The sequence below is a fragment of the Oncorhynchus tshawytscha genome, unplaced genomic scaffold (assembly GCF_018296145.1).
Source record: "Oncorhynchus tshawytscha isolate Ot180627B unplaced genomic scaffold, Otsh_v2.0 Un_scaffold_530_pilon_pilon, whole genome shotgun sequence".
Classification (NCBI taxonomy): domain Eukaryota; kingdom Metazoa; phylum Chordata; class Actinopteri; order Salmoniformes; family Salmonidae; genus Oncorhynchus; species Oncorhynchus tshawytscha.
Window position 1 is genome coordinate 383,876 of NW_024609811.1, and position 17,946 is coordinate 401,821.

The window sequence follows — 17,946 nt, forward strand, 5'->3', positions numbered from 1 at the left end:
AGGGGAGAGATGATAGAAAGACAACAAGAGAGAGAGAGAATGGAAAGAAAAGAGACAGAGGAGAGAGGAATGGAGGGAGAGATGGAGGGATAGAGGGGAGAGATGATAGAAAGACAACAAGAGAGAGAGAGAATGGAAAGAAAAGAGACAGAGAGAGAGGAATGGAGGGAGAGATGGAGGGATAGAGGGGGGAGATGATAGAAAGACAACAGAAGGAGAGAGAGAGAATGGAAAGAAAAGAGACAGAGGAGAGAGGAATGGAGGGAGAGATGGAGGGAGGGGAGAGATGATAGAAAGACAACAAGGAGAGAGAGAGAATGGAAAGAAAAGAGACAGAGGAGAGAGGAATGGAGGGAGAGATGGAGGGATAGAGGGGGAGATGATAGAAAGACAACAAGGAGAGAGAGAGAATGGAAAGAAAAGAGACAGAGGAGAGAGGAATGGAGGGAGAGATGGAGGGATAGAGGGGAGAGATGATAGAAAGACAACAAGGAGAGAGAGAGAATGGAAAGAAAAGAGACAGAGGAGAGAGGAATGGAGGGAGAGATGGAGGGATAGAGGGGGAGATGATAGAAAGACAACAAGGAGAGAGAGAGAATGGAAAGAAAAGAGACAGAGGAGAGAGGAATGGAGGGAGAGATGGAGGGATAGAGGGGGGAGATGATAGAAAGACAACAAGGAGAGAGAGAGAATGGAAAGAAAAGAGACAGAGGAGAGAGGAATGGAGGGAGAGATGGAGGGATAGAGGGGGGAGATGATAGAAAGACAACAAGAGAGAGAGAGAATGGAAAGAAAAGAGACAGAGGAGAGAGGAATGGAGAGGGGAGAGATGGAGGGATAGAGGGGAGAGATGATAGAAAGACAACAAGGAGAGAGAGAGAATGGAAAGAAAAGAGACAGAGGAGAGAGGAATGGAGGGAGAGATGGAGGGATAGAGGGGGAGAGATGATAGAAAGACAACAAGGAGAGAGAGAGAATGGAAAGAAAAGAGACAGAGGAGAGAGGAATGGAGGGAGAGATGGAGGGATAGAGGGGAGAGATGATAGAAAGACAACAGAAGAGAGAGAGAATGGAAAGAAAAGAGACAGAGGAGAGAGGAATGGAGGGAGAGATGGAGGGATAGAGGGGGAGAGATGATAGAAAGACAACAAGGAGAGAGAGAGAATGGAAAGAAAAGAGACAGAGGAGAGAGGAATGGAGGGAGAGATGGAGGGATAGAGGGGGAGATGATAGAAAGACAACAAGGAGAGAGAGAGAATGGAAAGAAAAGAGACAGAGGAGAGAGGAATGGAGGGAGAGATGGAGGGATAGAGGGGGAGAGATGATAGAAAGACAACAAGGAGAGAGAGAGAATGGAAAGAAAAGAGACAGAGGAGAGAGGAATGGAGGGAGAGATGGAGGGATAGAGGGGGAGATGATAGAAGAAAGACAACAAGGAGAGAGAGAGAATGGAAAGAAAAGAGACAGAGGAGAGAGGAATGGAGGGAGAGATGGAGGGATAGAGGGGGAGATGATAGAAAGACAACAAGGAGAGAGAGAGAATGGAAAGAAAAGAGACAGAGAGAGGAATGGAGGGAGAATGGAGGGGAGGGGGGAGATGATGGAGGGATGGAAAGAAAAGAGACAGAGGAGAGAGGAATGGAGGGAGAGATGGAGGGATAGAGGGGGAGATGATAGAAAGACAACAAGGAGAGAGAGAGAATGGAAAGAAAAGAGACAGAGGAGAGAGGAATGGAGGGAGAGATGGAGGGATAGAGAGGGGAGATGATAGAAAGACAACAAGGAGAGAGAGAGAATGGAAAGAAAAGAGACAGAGGAGAGAGGAATGGAGGGAGAGATGGAGGGATAGAGGGGGGAGATGATAGAAAGACAACAAGGAGAGAGAGAGAATGGAAAGAAAAGAGACAGAGGAGAGAGGAATGGAGGGAGAGATGGAGGGATAGAGGGGAGAGATGATAGAAAGACAACAAGGAGAGAGAGAATGGAAAGAAAAGAGACAGAGGAGAGAGGAATGGAGGGAGAGATGGAGGGATAGAGGGGGGAGAGATGATAGAAAGACAACAAGGAGAGAGAGAATGGAAAGAAAAGAGACAGAGGAGAGAGGAATGGAGGGAGAGATGGAGGGATAGAGGGGGAGAGATGATAGAAAGACAACAAGGAGAGAGAGAGAATGGAAAGAAAAGAGACAGAGGAGAGAGGAATGGAGGGAGAGATGGAGGGATAGAGGGGGAGAGATGATAGAAAGACAACAAGGAGAGAGAGAGAATGGAAAGAAAAGAGACAGAGGAGAGAGGAATGGAGGGAGAGATGGAGGGATAGAGGGGGAGAGATGATAGAAAGACAACAAGGAGAGAGAGAGAATGGAAAGAAAAGAGACAGAGGAGAGAGGAATGGAGGGAGAGATGGAGGGATAGAGGGGGAGAGATGATAGAAAGACAAGGAGAGAGAGAGAATGGAAAGAAAAGAGACAGAGGAGAGAGGAATGGAGGGAGAGATGGAGGGATAGAGAGGGGAGAGATGATAGAAAGACAACAAGGAGAGAGAGAGAATGGAAAGAAAAGAGACAGAGGAGAGAGGAATGGAGGGAGAGATGGAGGGATAGAGGGGAGAGATGATAGAAAGACAACAAGGAGAGAGAGAGAATGGAAAGAAAAGAGACAGAGGAGAGAGGAATGGAGGGAGAGATGGAGGGATAGAGGGGGAGATGATAGAAAGACAACAAGGAGAGAGAGAGAATGGAAAGAAAAGAGACAGAGGAGAGAGGAATGGAGGGAGAGATGGAGGGATAGAGGGGGAGATGATAGAAAGACAACAAGGGAGAGAGAGAATGGAAAGAAAAGAGACAGAGGAGAGAGGAATGGAGGGAGAGATGGAGGGATAGAGGGGGAGATGATAGAAAGACAACAAGGAGAGAGAGAGAATGGAAAGAAAAGAGACAGAGGAGAGAGGAATGGAGGGAGAGATGGAGGGATAGAGGGGGAGATGATAGAAAGACAACAAGAGAGAGAGAATGGAAAGAAAAGAGACAGAGGAGAGAGGAATGGAGGGAGAGATGGAGGGAGAGGGGAGAGATGATAGAAAGACAACAAGGAGAGGAGAATGGAAAGAAAAGGAGAGGAGAGAGGAATGGAGGGAGAGATGGAGGGATAGAGGGGAGATGATAGAAAGACAACAAGGAGAGAGAGAATGGAAAGAAAAGAGACAGAGGAGAGAGGAATGGAGGGAGAGATGGAGGGATAGAGGGGGAGATGATAGAAAGACAACAAGGAGAGAGAGAATGGAAAGAAAAGAGACAGAGGAGAGAGGAATGGAGGGAGAGATGGAGGGATAGGGGGGAGATGATAGAAAGACAACAAGGAGAGAGAGAATGGAAAGAAAAGAGACAGAGGAGAGAGAGGAATGGAGGGAGATGGAGGGGGATAGATAGGGGAGAGATGATAGAAAGACAACAAGGAGAGAGAGAGAATGGAAAGAAAAGAGACAGAGAGAGAGAGGAATGGAGGGAGAGATGGAGGGATAGAGGGGAGAGATGATAGAAAGACAACAAGGAGAGAGAGAGAATGGAAAGAAAAGAGACAGAGGAGAGAGGAATGGAGGGAGAGATGGAGGGATAGAGGGGGAGAGATGATAGAAAGACAACAAGGAGAGAGAGAGAATGGAAAGAAAAGAGACAGAGGAGAGAGGAATGGAGGGAGAGATGGAGGGATAGAGGGGGAGATGATAGAAAGACAACAAGGGAGAGAGAGAATGGAAAGAAAAGAGACAGAGGAGAGAGGAATGGAGGGAGAGATGGAGGGATGGAGGGATAGAGGGAGAGATGATAGAAAGACAACAAGGAGAGAGAGAGAATGGAAAGAAAAGAGACAGAGGAGAGAGGAATGGAGGGAGAGATGGAGGGATAGAGGGGGGAGATGATAGAAAGACAACAAGAGAGAGAGAGAATGGAAAGAAAAGAGACAGAGGAGAGAGGAATGGAGGGAGAGATGGAGGGATAGAGGGGGGAGATGATAGAAAGACAACAAAGGAGAGAGAGAATGGAAAGAAAAGAGACAGAGGAGAGAGGAATGGAGGGAGAGATGGAGGGATAGAGGGGAGATGATAGAAAGACAACAAGGAGAGAGAGAGAATGGAAAGAAAAGAGACAGAGGAGAGAGGAATGGAGGGAGAGATGGAGGGATAGAGGGGGAGGATGGAGATGATAGAAAGACAACAAGGAGAGAGAGAGAATGGAAAGAAAAGAGACAGAGGAGAGAGGAATGGAGGGAGAGATGGAGGGATAGAGGGGGGAGATGATAGAAAGACAACAAGGAGAGAGAGAGAATGGAAAGAAAAGAGACAGAGGAGAGAGGAATGGAGGGAGAGATGGAGGGATAGAGGGGAGAGATGATAGAAAGACAACAAGGAGAGAGAGAGAATGGAAAGAAAAGAGACAGAGGAGAGAGGAATGGAGGGAGAGATGGAGGGATAGAGAGGAGAGATGATAGAAAGACAACAAGGAGAGAGAGAGAATGGAAAGAAAAGAGACAGAGGAGAGAGGAATGGAGGGAGAGATGGAGGGATAGAGAGGGGGAGATGATAGAAAGACAACAAGGAGAGAGAGAGAATGGAAAGAAAAGAGACAGAGGAGAGAGGAATGGAGGGAGAGATGGAGGGATAGAGGGGGAGATGATAGAAAGACAACAAGGAGAGAGAGAGAATGGAAAGAAAAGAGACAGAGGAGAGAGGAATGGAGGGAGAGATGGAGGGATAGAGGGGGAGATGATAGAAAGACAACAAGGAGAGAGAGAGAATGGAAAGAAAAGAGACAGAGGAGAGAGGAATGGAGGGAGAGATGGAGGGATAGAGGGGGAGATGATAGAAAGACAACAAGGAGAGAGAGAATGGAAAGAAAAGAGACAGAGGAGAGAGGAATGGAGGGAGAGATGGAGGGATAGAGGGGAGAGATGATAGAAAGACAACAAGGAGAGAGAGAGAATGGAAAGAAAAGAGACAGAGGAGAGAGGAATGGAGGGAGAGATGGAGGGATAGAGGGGGAGATGATAGAAAGACAACAAGGAGAGAGAGAATGGAAAGAAAAGAGACAGAGGAGAGAGGAATGGAGGGAGAGATGGAGGGATAGAGAGGGGGAGAGATGATAGAAAGACAACAAGGAGAGAGAGAGAATGGAAAGAAAAGAGACAGAGGAGAGAGGAATGGAGGGAGAGATGGAGGGATAGAGGGGGAGATGATAGAAAGACAACAAGGAGAGAGAGAATGGAAAGAAAAGAGACAGAGGAGAGAGGAATGGAGGGAGAGATGGAGGGGAGGGGGAGAGATGGAGGGATAGAGGGGAGAGATGATAGAAAGACAACAAGGAGAGAGAGAGAATGGAAAGAAAAGAGACAGAGGAGAGGGGAATGGAGGGAGAGATGGAGGGATAGAGGGGGAGAGATGATAGAAAGACAACAAGGAGAGAGAGAATGGAAAGAAAAGAGACAGAGGAGAGAGGAATGGAGGGAGAGATGGAGGGATAGAGGGGGGAGAGATGATAGAAAGACAACAGAAGGAGAGAGAGAGAATGGAAAGAAAAGAGACAGAGGAGAGAGGAATGGAGGGAGAGATGGAGGGATAGAGGGGGGAGAGATGATAGAAAGACAACAGAAGGAGAGAGAGAGAATGGAAAGAAAAGAGACAGAGGAGAGAGGAATGGAGGGAGAGATGGAGGGATAGAGGGGGAGAGATGATAGAAAGACAACAGAAGGAGAGAGAGAATGGAAAGAAAAGAGACAGAGGAGAGAGGAATGGAGGGAGAGATGGAGGGATAGAGGGGGAGATGATAGAAAGACAACAAGGAGAGAGAGAGAATGGAAAGAAAAGAGACAGAGGAGAGAGGAATGGAGGGAGAGATGGAGGGATAGAGGGGGAGATGATAGAAAGACAACAAGGAGAGAGAGAGAATGGAAAGAAAAGAGACAGAGGAGAGAGGAATGGAGGGAGAGATGGAGGGATAGAGGGGGAGATGATAGAAAGACAACAAGGAGAGAGAGAGAATGGAAAGAAAAGAGACAGAGGAGAGAGGAATGGAGGGAGAGATGGAGGGATAGAGGGGGAGATGATAGAAAGACAACAAGAGAGAGAGAGAATGGAAAGAAAAGAGACAGAGAGAGGGGAATGGAGGGAGAGATGGAGGGATAGAGGGGAGAGATGATAGAAAGACAACAAGGAGAGAGAGAATGGAAAGAAAAGAGAGAGGAGAGAGGAATGGAGGGAGAGATGGAGGGATAGAGAGGGGAGATGATAGAAAGACAACAAGAGAGAGAGAGAATGGAAAGAAAAGAGACAGAGGAGAGAGGAATGGAGGGAGAGATGGAGGGATAGAGGGAGAGATGATGAAAGACAACAAGAGAGAGAGAGAATGGAAAGAAAAGAGACAGAGGAGAGAGGATGGAGAGAATGGAGGGGAGGGAGAGATGGAGGGATAGAGGGGAGAGATGATAGAAAGACAACAAGGAGAGAGAGAGAATGGAAAGAAAAGAGACAGAGGAGAGAGGAATGGAGGGAGAGATGGAGGGATAGAGGGGGGAGAGATGATAGAAAGACAACAAGGAGAGAGAGAATGGAAAGAAAAGAGACAGAGGAGAGAGGAATGGAGGGATAGATGGAGGGATAGAGGGGAGAGATGATAGAAAGACAACAGAAGGAGAGAGAGAATGGAAAGAAAAGAGAGAGGAAAGTGAGGGTGGGTAAAGAGAAAGAAGAGAGGATGAGATAGAATAAGTAGCGATGTGAAGGTAAAGGGGAAAAACTAAAGCTCCAGACACAGAGAGAGGAATGGAGGAAAGGAAGACAGGAGTGAAAGAGAGGAGTCTCTACAGGCCCAGGACTGTTCCAACCAACCAGACAAACTCTTCTCTCACCACTTAGATATTTTAATAAGGCACACTGACAGTGTAGACAGGAAATCATTTCATATCTTTCTACAATGTCTCAGTAAGGTCTCTTTAATAAACCTTAGATGTTGTAGAAAGATTTTAAATTATTTCCTGCCTACACCATCTGTTTACATTGATTACAAATGAATGTTATTGCACAACCTCTCCTCAAGAACCTCCAACCAGTTCCACATATCTGATACAATCCATAACTTGCACAATGCGCATAGAAAGTGGATAAGCGTCACAATGATAAAAGGTCAACTGGAGACATGGTATCGACACGGCAGCACTAGTAGAATAGTGTAGAAGCCATTGGTAACTGTAAATCATTTTACCAGTCTAGCTAATCATCATGGCTAACTGTGGGGTGAAAACAATTCCCTTATTTACTGTTAAATAGCCAATCTCTTTGGGCTCTGTTCAGAAGAAGTGCACTGTGTAGGGAATAGGGTGTTTGTTTGCGCACGTGCAGATGCAAAGTGTGTAGATGCGATGTGTATGCATGCGTGTGTGTGCAGATGCTGTGTGTGTGTGTGTTCTTACCGTTGCGCTGGGGGGGCCCTCTGCCCATCTGCTGGTTCATGCCAAAGGGGTCCTGGGGGTTCATGGCACTCGTATGAAGAGCCGAGTCCGAGTTGGTTCTGTGGAGGAGGAGAGAGAGAGAGGGAGGAGGAGGAGAGAGGGAGGAGGGGATGGAGGAGAGTGTTCATTTTCTCCCCAATGTCGTGGTATCCAATTTGTAGTTACATCGTTTTGTCCCACCCGTATGGACACGGGAGAGGTGAAGGTCGAGAGCCGTGCGTCCTCCGAAACACAACCCAAACAAACCGCACTGCTTCTTGACACAATGCCCACTTAACTCAGAAGCCAGCCGCACCAATGTGTCAGAGGAAACACCGTACACCTGGCGACCGTGTCAGCGCACACTTTGCCTGGCCCGCCACAGGAGTCGCTAGTGCGAGATGGGACAAGGGCAACCCTGCCGGCCAAACCCTCCCCTATCCAGGAAGACGCTGGGCCAATTGTGCGCCGCCCCATGGGTCTCCCGGTCGCGACAGAGCCTGGATATTAACCCAGAATCTCTAGTGGCACAGCTAGCACTGCGATGCCATACCTTAGACCACTGAGCCACTCGGGAGGCAGGGTGTTAATATTCTGAGCCAGTGGTGGACAGAGGATGAGGACGCCTCGCGGCTAGGTCAGAGTCATTCAGTGGTGGACAGAGGATGAGGACGCCTCACAGCTAGGTCAGAGAGTCATTCAGTGGTGGACAGAGGATGAGGACACCTCACAGCTAGGTCAGAGAGTCATTCAGTGGTGGACAGAGGATGAGGACAACTCATGGCTAGGTCAGAGAGTCATTCAGTGGTGGACAGAGGAAGAGGACAACTCACGGCTAGGTCAGAGTCATTCAGTGGTGGACAGAGGATGAGGACGCCTCACAGCTAGGTCAGAGAGTCATTCAGTGGTGGACAGAGGAAGAGGACGCCTCACAGCTAGGTCAGAGAGTCATTCAGTGGTGGACAGAGGATGAGGACGCCTCACGGCTAGGTCAGAGAGTCATTCAGTGGTGGACAGAGGATGAGGACGCCTCACGGCTAGGTCAGAGAGTCATTCAGTGGTGGACAGAGGATGAGGACGCCTCACGGCTAGGTCAGAGAGTCATTCAGTGGTGGACAGAGGAAGAGGACACCTCACAGCTAGGTCAGAGTCATTCAGTGGTGGACAGAGGAAGAGGACAACTCACAGCTAGGTCAGAGAGTCATTCAGTGGTGGACAGAGGATGAGGACACCTCACAGCTAGGTCAGAGTCATTCAGTGGCGGACAGAGGAAGAGGACAACTCACGGCTAGGTCAGAGAGTCATTCAGTGGTGGACAGAGGATGAGGACGCCTCACAGCTAGGTCAGAGTCATTCAGTGGTGGACAGAGGATGAGGACGCCTCACGGCTAGGTCAGAGTCATTCAGTGGTGGACAGAGGAAGAGGACACCTCACAGCTAGGTCAGAGAGTCATTCAGTGGTGGACAGAGGAAGGGGACAACTCACGGCTAGGTCAGAGGCATTCAGTGGTGGACAGAGGATGAGGACAACTCACGGCTAGGTCAGAGAGTCATTCAGTGGTGGACAGAGGATGAGGACAACTCACGGCTAGGTCAGAGTCATTCAGTGGTGGACAGAGGATGAGGACAACTCACGGCTAGGTCAGAGAGTCATTCAGTGGTGGACAGAGGAAGAGGACACCTCACAGCTAGGTCAGAGAGTCATTCAGTGGTGGACAGAGGATGAGGACGCCTCACGGCTAGGTCAGAGTCATTCAGTGGTGGACAGAGGAAGAGGACACCTCACAGCTAGGTCAGAGAGTCATTCAGTGGTGGACAGAGGAAGAGGACAACTCACGGCTAGGTCAGAGAGTCATTCAGTGGTGGACAGAGGATGAGGACAACTCACGGCTAGGTCAGAGAGTCATTCAGTGGTGGACAGAGGATGAGGACAACTCACGGCTAGGTCAGAGAGTCATTCAGTGGTGGACAGAGGATGAGGACAACTCACGGCTAGGTCAGAGAGTCATTCAGTGGTGGACAGAGGATGAGGACGCCTCACGGCTAGAGTCATTCAGTGGTGGGTCCAAAGTCTGCTCTGCCTACACACTAATACTTCGACACACACATTCTCAAACGTACACACACTCGCCCCCCCCCCCTCAGACGCACGCACACACACTCACACACACCTCTTTCACTGGCTACAGCTGAGGGCTTTCTCAAGTGCTCTTCATTAAGCTCCAATAGCTGTGTTCATGCTTCACAATCCCTCTAAGGACAAATCTCTCCCTCCCTCTTTCTTTCTTCCCATCCTCCACTTTCTCTTCCCCTTGAGGATGCATCTCTCACACTCTCCTTCTCAAGATGGTCACCCTCTTTCACAGTGGTTATAATGTCTCTCTGTGCAGTCCCTAAACTCGCTGAGACCGTACCATGTTCATTAGGGCACAACGTAGCAAAGTGCTCTGCAATGGAAAACAAGAACAAGTGTTTCTTATTGGACAAGTACAGGTAGATTGTAGCTCCCCGTTTCTGAACTTTTTCCTCCCACTGAACACGCCCTAGAGCTCAGTATGGTTCCTAACAGAGAGTCAATTCATTCATTAATAGCATATCATCAATAACAAATGACATAACATTGGTGATTAAACAACATGTCATTTATATGCAAATAAACATTGTAACATTTGCAATTAGCATCGTAACACCAGCATCACATCAGGAAACAGACAGATGGTCCAAAGAAAGACCAAACGATGAATGTAAACAAACTAAATAGTAGTGAATAAATCCACTGTGAGTCAGGAGGCACAGTGTTAGGTAGCGATGGGTGGCAGCAGCAGCGACAGGGTAGGTGGCGACAGCCTTACCCACCCAGTCACACGGTCCTACAGCTGGGTTAGTGACAATGACAGAAGAAAAAGACTGATTAGTGTTACTAGTATAGCGAGGTAGAAGAGACAGAGAGGTAGAGGGAGGGAGTGAAAGCGAACAGACACAGTAGTCTGTCTTGTGCTCCAACTCCGTGTCTCAAAGCCTTGCTAGAGAGAGACAGATGAACAGATATCAAAAAAAAAAAAAAGTTAAACAAGAGGGTGATTGAGGAGAGGAAGAGGGCATACAAAAGATAGAGCAAGAGAGGACACGAGAGAGCATGAGAGATTGGAATAGAGAGGAGAGAGAGCAGTGGGGTGAGAGAGCAAGAGAGGGGGAGGGGGTGAGAGAGTAAGTGAGAATGAGAGGATTGATTGGGCAGTCTACAACAGAGAGAGGAGAGACAGAGCAGTCCGGCAGAGTGGTTGGTCCGTGTGAGAGAGAAAGCAAGAGAGGAGGCTGAAGAGTTCAAAGGTCACCTGTTGAGCTGTGATATTAATCTAAATCCTGGTCGTTTCTCCTCGGCCCACGGCTGCTGCTCCCTTGGGAGAGAGAAAGAGAGAGAAACATCACGCTCGTTTCGTAGTTTACTTGAGCTCAGAAAAGGCCTGGATGCTGAGAGAGTGGGGGGAGAGAGAGAGAATAGGTTGGAAATTCTAAGGTGAGGAGGGAAATCTGGATGAGGGGGCTGGATACAGATCTACTAAAGTGGACTGACTACAGGTCTGGAATACAGATCTACTAAAGTGGACTGACTACAGGTCTGGAAACAGGTCAACTAAAGTGGACTGACTACAGGTCTGGATACAGATCAACTAAAGTGGACTGACTACAGGTCTGGATACAGATCTACTAAAGTGGAATGACTACAGGTCTGGATACAGATCTACTAAAGTGGACTGACTACAGGACAGGAAACAGATCAACTAAAGTGGACTGACTACAGGTCTGGAAACAGGTAGACTAAAGTAGACTGACTACAGGTCTGGAAACAGATCGACTAAAGTGGACTGACTACAGGTCTGGAAACAGGTCTACTAAAGTGGACTGACTACAGGTCTGGATACAGATCGACTAAAGTGGACTGACTACAGGTCTGGATACAGATCTACTAAAGTGGACTGACTACAGGTCTGGAAACAGATCGACTAAAGTGGACTGACTACAGGTCTGGATACAGATCTACTAAAGTGGACTGACTACAGGTCTGGAAACAGGTAGACTAAAGTGGACTGACTACAGGTCTGGAAACAGATCAACTAAAGTGGACTGACTACAGGTCTGGAAACAGATCAACTAAAGTGGACTGACTACAGGTCTGGATACAGATCTACTAAAGTGGACTGACTACAGGTCTGGAAACAGATCAACTAAAGTGGACTGACTACAGGTCTGGATACAGATAAACTAAAGTGGACTGACTACAGGTCTGGAAACAGGTAGACTAAAGTAGACTGACTACAGGTCTGGAAACAGATCGACTAAAGTGCACTGACTACAGGTCTGGAAACAGGTCTACTAAAGTGGACTGACTACAGGTCTGGATACAGATCGACTAAAGTGGACTGACTACAGGTCTGGAAACAGATCGACTAAAGTGGACGAACTACAGGTCTGGAAACAGTTCAACTAAAGTGGACTGACTACAGATCTGGATACAGATCTACTAAAGTGGACTGACTACAGGTCTGGAAACAGATCAACTAAAGTGGACTGACTACAGGTCTGGATACAGATCTACTAAAGTGGACTGACTACAGGTCTGGAAACAGGTAGACTAAAGTGGACTGACTACAGGTCTGGAAACAGATCAACTAAAGTGGACTGACTACAGGTCTGGAAACAGATCAACTAAAGTGGACTGACTACAGGTCTGGATACAGATCTACTAAAGTGGACTGACTACAGGTCTGGAAACAGTTCAACTAAAGTGGACTGACTACAGGTCTGGAAACAGATCAACTAAAGTGGACTGACTACAGGTCTGGAAACAGATCAACTAAAGTGGACTGAGTAAGTAAAGGAACCCCCTAAAAAACAAATAATGTCCATCAGACATTCAACAATGCTTTGTGGAAAGTAAATATTTTTCAGGAGGAACTGACTACACCTATTTGAATACAGATTCCCAGAAAGTATATATATATATATATATATATATTTTTTTTTTTACAGATCTCAGAAAGTACCGTAACTACTTTTATAAATGATTGGAATTCACATCTGAGAAAGCAACTAAATGTAAAACAAATTTGAATACAGATCTCGGGAAGTGACGACTTTTCCGAAATGATTGGATTGGCTGCCTTCAACTAATGACAAGGCTGTATCTGGAACTGCATGTTGAAGATATAATGAAGAGAGTACACCATTTACTATACTATTCCAATCTGAGAGTCTTATTTGATCTAGACAATACATTTCTATCTGAACATTCTGTAAATGTCCACTGCCCCAGGTGTATATAATCAAGTCAAACCAATGACATTTTGTACAGATAAGTACAGTATATAGCTCAACTACTATACAAGTCTTTAAACATGCCACTGAAAAGGTTGAAAGATGCAATACATTTTTATAATACCTGAAAACACTGCAGAGTAATTCAAAAGCCATTTGCAAACAGCACGTTGAATGCTGAGTAAATCAAATCAAATTTTATTTGTCACATACACATGGTTAGCAGATGTTAATGCGAGTGTAGCGAAATGCTTGTGCTTCTAGTTCCGACAATGCAGTAATAACGAGCAAGTAATCTAACTAACAATTCCAAAAAAAACTACTGTCTTATACACAGTGTAAGGGGATAAAGAATATGTACATAAGGATATATGAATGAGTGATGGTACAGAGCAGCATAGGCAAGATACAGTAGATGATATCAAGTACAGTATATACATATGAGATAAGTATGTAAACCAAGTGGCATAGTTAAAGTGGCTAGTGATACATGTATTACATAAGGATGCAGTCGATGATATAGAGTACAGTATCAACGTATGCATATGAGATGAACAATGTAGGGTAAGTAACATTATATAAGGTAGCATTGTTTAAAGTGGCTAGTGATATATTTACATCATTTCCCATCAATTCCCATGATTAAAGTGGCTGGAGTAGAGTCAGTGTCATTGACAGTGTGTTGGCAGTAGCCACTCAATGTTAGTGGTGGCTGTTTAACAGTCTGATGGCCTTGAGATAGAAGCTGAGCAGAAACAACTTTGAAGCTTTTTGTCCATCGGGGGGTGAATGTTCTTGTTTTTAACACACATTATACTATCTTTAAAGGGATCGTTTAAGTAGAATACAAACTAACATGATTTTCAACCTACCTTGGCTGTAGTTGATTCAAGAAGGCTGTTTTGGGATGTTTAGTTTCCTTTCAAAACTTAATAGCCATATTTTGTTACTGTTAGCATTCTCAGTAACACTTAACATGACATTGTTTTTGTGGCTGTGTAATCAAGCAACAATTACTTTGAGCAACATTTATTATTATGCAATTCTAAAGTTGATTTCTTGTTTAGAGCCCATTTGGTTGTGCTGTCCAGTAAAACATGTTCACAACTCAAATCTGTTCAGTGTGCTGTTATTACACTTGCTTTGGGATACTAGTTGTATCTGCCAAAACAAGTGCATTGATCTAGACACTCAATGTGTGCATAGTATTCTAGTTTCATTTGCAATAGTTTACCAGACCGTGCCAGGTGTGTGGGTGTAAACAGACCCCTATGATATTGTGGAGAGCCCGGTGTTAACCCTTTTCAACTGAATCCACGTTGGACGACTGGGATTGAACTGGGAGTTGATGCGAAGCAACGAGCAGAGTTAAACTACGGGGGACCAGCCCTACTCACCAGGGACGAAACAGGAGCACTAAACACAAGTATGCCTAACCAGGTGGACTAGCTGTGCCACAGTTCTGTAGATTATACAATTCAAGCCATCTTCATTGATCCAGACAACAGGGGATTGTGGTTATTCTTGTCGTCCTACACTATTGGCAGGGAGGGAGCAGCACAGGGTGAGGCACAGAGCAGCGCCCATAGAGCAGGTTAGGGGTTATGTGCCTTTCTCAAGGGCACATGTGCAGTAGGTGGTGCCTGAGATATTGATGCCAGCCACCCTGTGGTTGCTGCCTTCCTCTCGCCATATCCCTAGAGCACCAGGTACTGTAAGACAACTGTAGATCAAATCAAAACATCAACTAAGTTAAACCAGGAAAAATGAATTTTATCACTATTCCTTACAACCCTTAGGCTACATCCACACTTGTCCACATGGCAGAGACAAACACAAGTATCTGTGAAAATTAGCAAAGAATCAAGTTAAAAACCAATGCAAAATCTCCATCTCTGTAAATCTCTCAGTAAATAACCCCATCTGAGGAAACAGACATCTGAAGGCCTCATTGTAGATGACTAGCGAACAGCTGCTGTGACAGTGGAAGACACCAGCTGAAGGAGAATAGAGACTCTCTGCAGGAGAAACCCAGTGATTTTCAACCATGACTACATTTAGATGACTGAATTTAGCGATTACACGCTCATCCTGTGACACTCATGGTTGCTACTATCACACATTGTGGTCTGATAAAGTGTGTAATACAATGATAAGCTCACTGGAAGTGGCCTCTGAATCCCAAACCCTTTACTTGAAGAACAGTGCAGATGCAAAGTTTGGTAACAGAATGACTGCACAAAACTTTATTTTCTTACCAAACATTACATCTGCACTTTCAAGTCAATGTGTTTTTGTAAAATGTTCTGCAGAAAATGTTAATAGTCCTTGTGCATAGAGTTGTATGGTTTTAACTTTGCAATCATCTATTTCTGTTTGACATACATTGTAATGTGAAAGATCTGAGTCTCAGTGTCACTCTGTTGCAGTGGAATGACCCGTGTGTCGGAGATCCATTTCGCCCTCTGATAGACCAGGGGAATGGTCGGCATATTGTTTACACCTATGCAATCCTCTCAAATCTACGTAAGTACACTGCCTCGGGGCCGTGGGTAGGGTTTGATTTGGGATTCAGGGCCAGAGTAAGGGGGACAGCCAACTTCCCAGTCCAAACATGATCTTCTTAGATGGGATCCATCGTTGCCAAGGCCAGCAGTTCTTCCATCTGCCTACAGGGGGCGATCTCTGCTTCTCTCCTGAGGGGCGCTTTGCACTGCATCGTCACCTCCCTTCTATTAAAAAGTGTGGGGGGAGGCTAATAAAAATGGTCCACACCAACCTGTCATATCACTAAGCTCCTAGACACACTGGGGGTGCTGTATTTAGACTCACCCAGCAAAGTACACACTCCAGGAAGACGGACTTTGGAGCAAGTGGGATATATACCAAATACTCCACCCACCCTGCACTTTCAGTAGGTACACTGCAGCTGGGTGTTCTGCAATGCTATGACAGTACACACACACACACACACACATCTCATGAGCTGCTTTCCCCAGATGACAGCGGCTTTATTACACATTTCCATGTAAAGCTGTGTCCCTCCTCCCCCTGTACTGTATTGGGGCTTAGCAGCATGGGCCATATGGAGTTGGAACAGCCACATGCCTTCCCCTGCCCTTCTCTCATTCCCTTTCTCTCAATCTCTATCCCTCTCTCCCTTTCTCTCAGTCTCTATCCCTCTCTCCCTTTCTCTCAGTCTCTATCCATCTCTCCCTTTCTCTCAGTCGCTATCCCTCTCTCCCTTTCTCTGTCGCTATCCCTCTCTCCCTTTCTCTCAGTCTCTATCCATCTCTCCCTTTCTCTCAGTCTCTATCCCTCTCTCCCTTTCTCTCAGTCTCTATCCCTCTCTCCCTTTCTCTCAGTCTCTATCCCTCTCTCCATTTGTCTCTATCCATCTCTCCCTTTGTCTCTATCCATCTCTCCCTTTCCGTCTCTATCCATCTCTCTCTTTGTCTCTATCCATCTCTCTCCTTGTCTCTATCCATCTCTCTCCTTGTCTCTATCCATCTCTCTCCTTGTCTCTATCCATCTCTCTCCTTGTCTCTATCCATCTCTCCCTTTGTCTCTATTAGAGGTCGACCGATTATGATTTTTCAACGCCAATACCGATACCGATTATTGGGGGAACAAAAAAGCCGATAACGATTAATTGGACGATTTTTTAAACATTTATTTGTAATAATGACAATTACAACAATACTGAATGAACACTTATTTTAACTTAATATAATACATCAATAAAATCAATTTAGCCTCAAGTAAATAATGAAACATGTTAAATTTGGTTTAAATAATGCAAAAACAAAGTGTTGGAGAAGAAAGTAAAAGTGCAATATGTGCTATGTAAGCTAACGTTTCAGTTCCTTGCTCAGAACATGAGAACATATGAAAGCTGGTGGTTCCTTTTAAACATGAGTCTTCAATATTCCCAGGTAAGAAGTTTTAGGTTGTAGTTATTATCGGACTATTTCCCTCTATACCATTTGTATTTCATTAACCGTTGACTATTGGATGTTCTTATAGGCACTTTAGTATTGCCAGTGTAACAGTATAGCTTCCGTCCCTCTAGTTAGGCATTTCACTTCGGTTACACCAGCCTCATCTCGGGAGTTGATAGGCTTGAAGTCATAAACAGCGCAACGAAGAGCTGCTGGCAAAACGCACTAAAATGCTGTTTGAATGAATGTTTACGCACCTGCTTCTGCCTACCACCGCTCAGTCAGATACTTGTATGCTCAGTCAGATTATATGCAACGCAGGACACGCTAGATAATATCTAGTAATATCATCAACCATGTGTAGTTAACTAGTGATTATGATTGATTGTTTTTTATTAGATAAGTTGCTAGCTAGCATTAAACGTACCTTGGCTTACTGCATTCGCGTAACAGGCAGTCTCCTTGTGGAGTGCAACGAGAGAGAGGCAGGTCGTTATCGCGTTGGACTAGTTAACTGTAAGGTTGCAAGATTGGATCCCCCGAGCTGACAAGGTGAAAATCTGTCGTTCTGCCTCCGAACAAGGCAGTTAACACACCGTTCCTAGGCCGTCATTGAAAATAAGAATGTGTTCTTAATTGACTTGCCTAGTTAAATAAAGGTTAAATAAAAAGGTATAAAAATAAATAAAAAATAATCGTCAAATCGGCGCCCAAAAATACAGATTGTTATGAAAACTTGAAATTGGCCCTAATTAATCGGCCATTCCGATTAATCGGTCGACCTCTAGTCTCTATTCATCTCTCCCTTTCCGTCTCTATTCATCTCTCCCTTTCCGTCTCTATTCATCTCTCCCTTTGTCTGTATTCATCTCTCCCTTTCCGTCTATTCAGCTCTCCCTTCATCTCTCCCTTTCTGTCTCTATTCATCTCTCCCTTTGTCTCTATTCATCTCTCCCTTTCCGTCTCTATTCATCTCTCCCTTTGTCTCTATTCATCTCTCCCTTTGTCTCTATTCATCTCTCCCTTTCCGTCTCTATTCATCTCTCCCTTTGTCTCTATTCATCTCTCCCTTTGTCTCTATTCATCTCTCCCTTTCCGTCTCTATTCATCTCTCCCTTTCCGTCTCTATTCATCTCTCCCTTTCCGTCTCTATTCATCTCTCCCTTTCCGTCTCTATTCATCTCTCCCTTTCCGTCTCTATTCATCTCTCCCTT

The 17,946-nt window shown here is 45.7% G+C and overlaps 1 protein-coding gene across 4 annotated transcripts in view; it reads right to left on the reverse strand.

Moving 5' to 3' along the window:
• crtc3 (CREB regulated transcription coactivator 3) overlaps positions 1–17,946 on the reverse strand; it is a 94,559-nt gene that overhangs the window by 29,787 nt on the left and 46,826 nt on the right. For 2 of the 4 annotated variants that reach the window (XM_042318627.1, XM_042318625.1), the window contains exons 5-6: positions 10,811–10,873; positions 7,458–7,555 (exon numbers count right to left, since the gene is read on the reverse strand). In XM_042318627.1, coding sequence (XP_042174561.1) covers positions 7,458–7,555; positions 10,811–10,873 — 161 coding nt within the window. The remainder of the gene's footprint in view (positions 1–7,457; positions 7,556–10,810; positions 10,874–17,946) is intronic. The other 2 variants (XM_042318628.1, XM_042318626.1) reach the window with 1 other exon arrangement.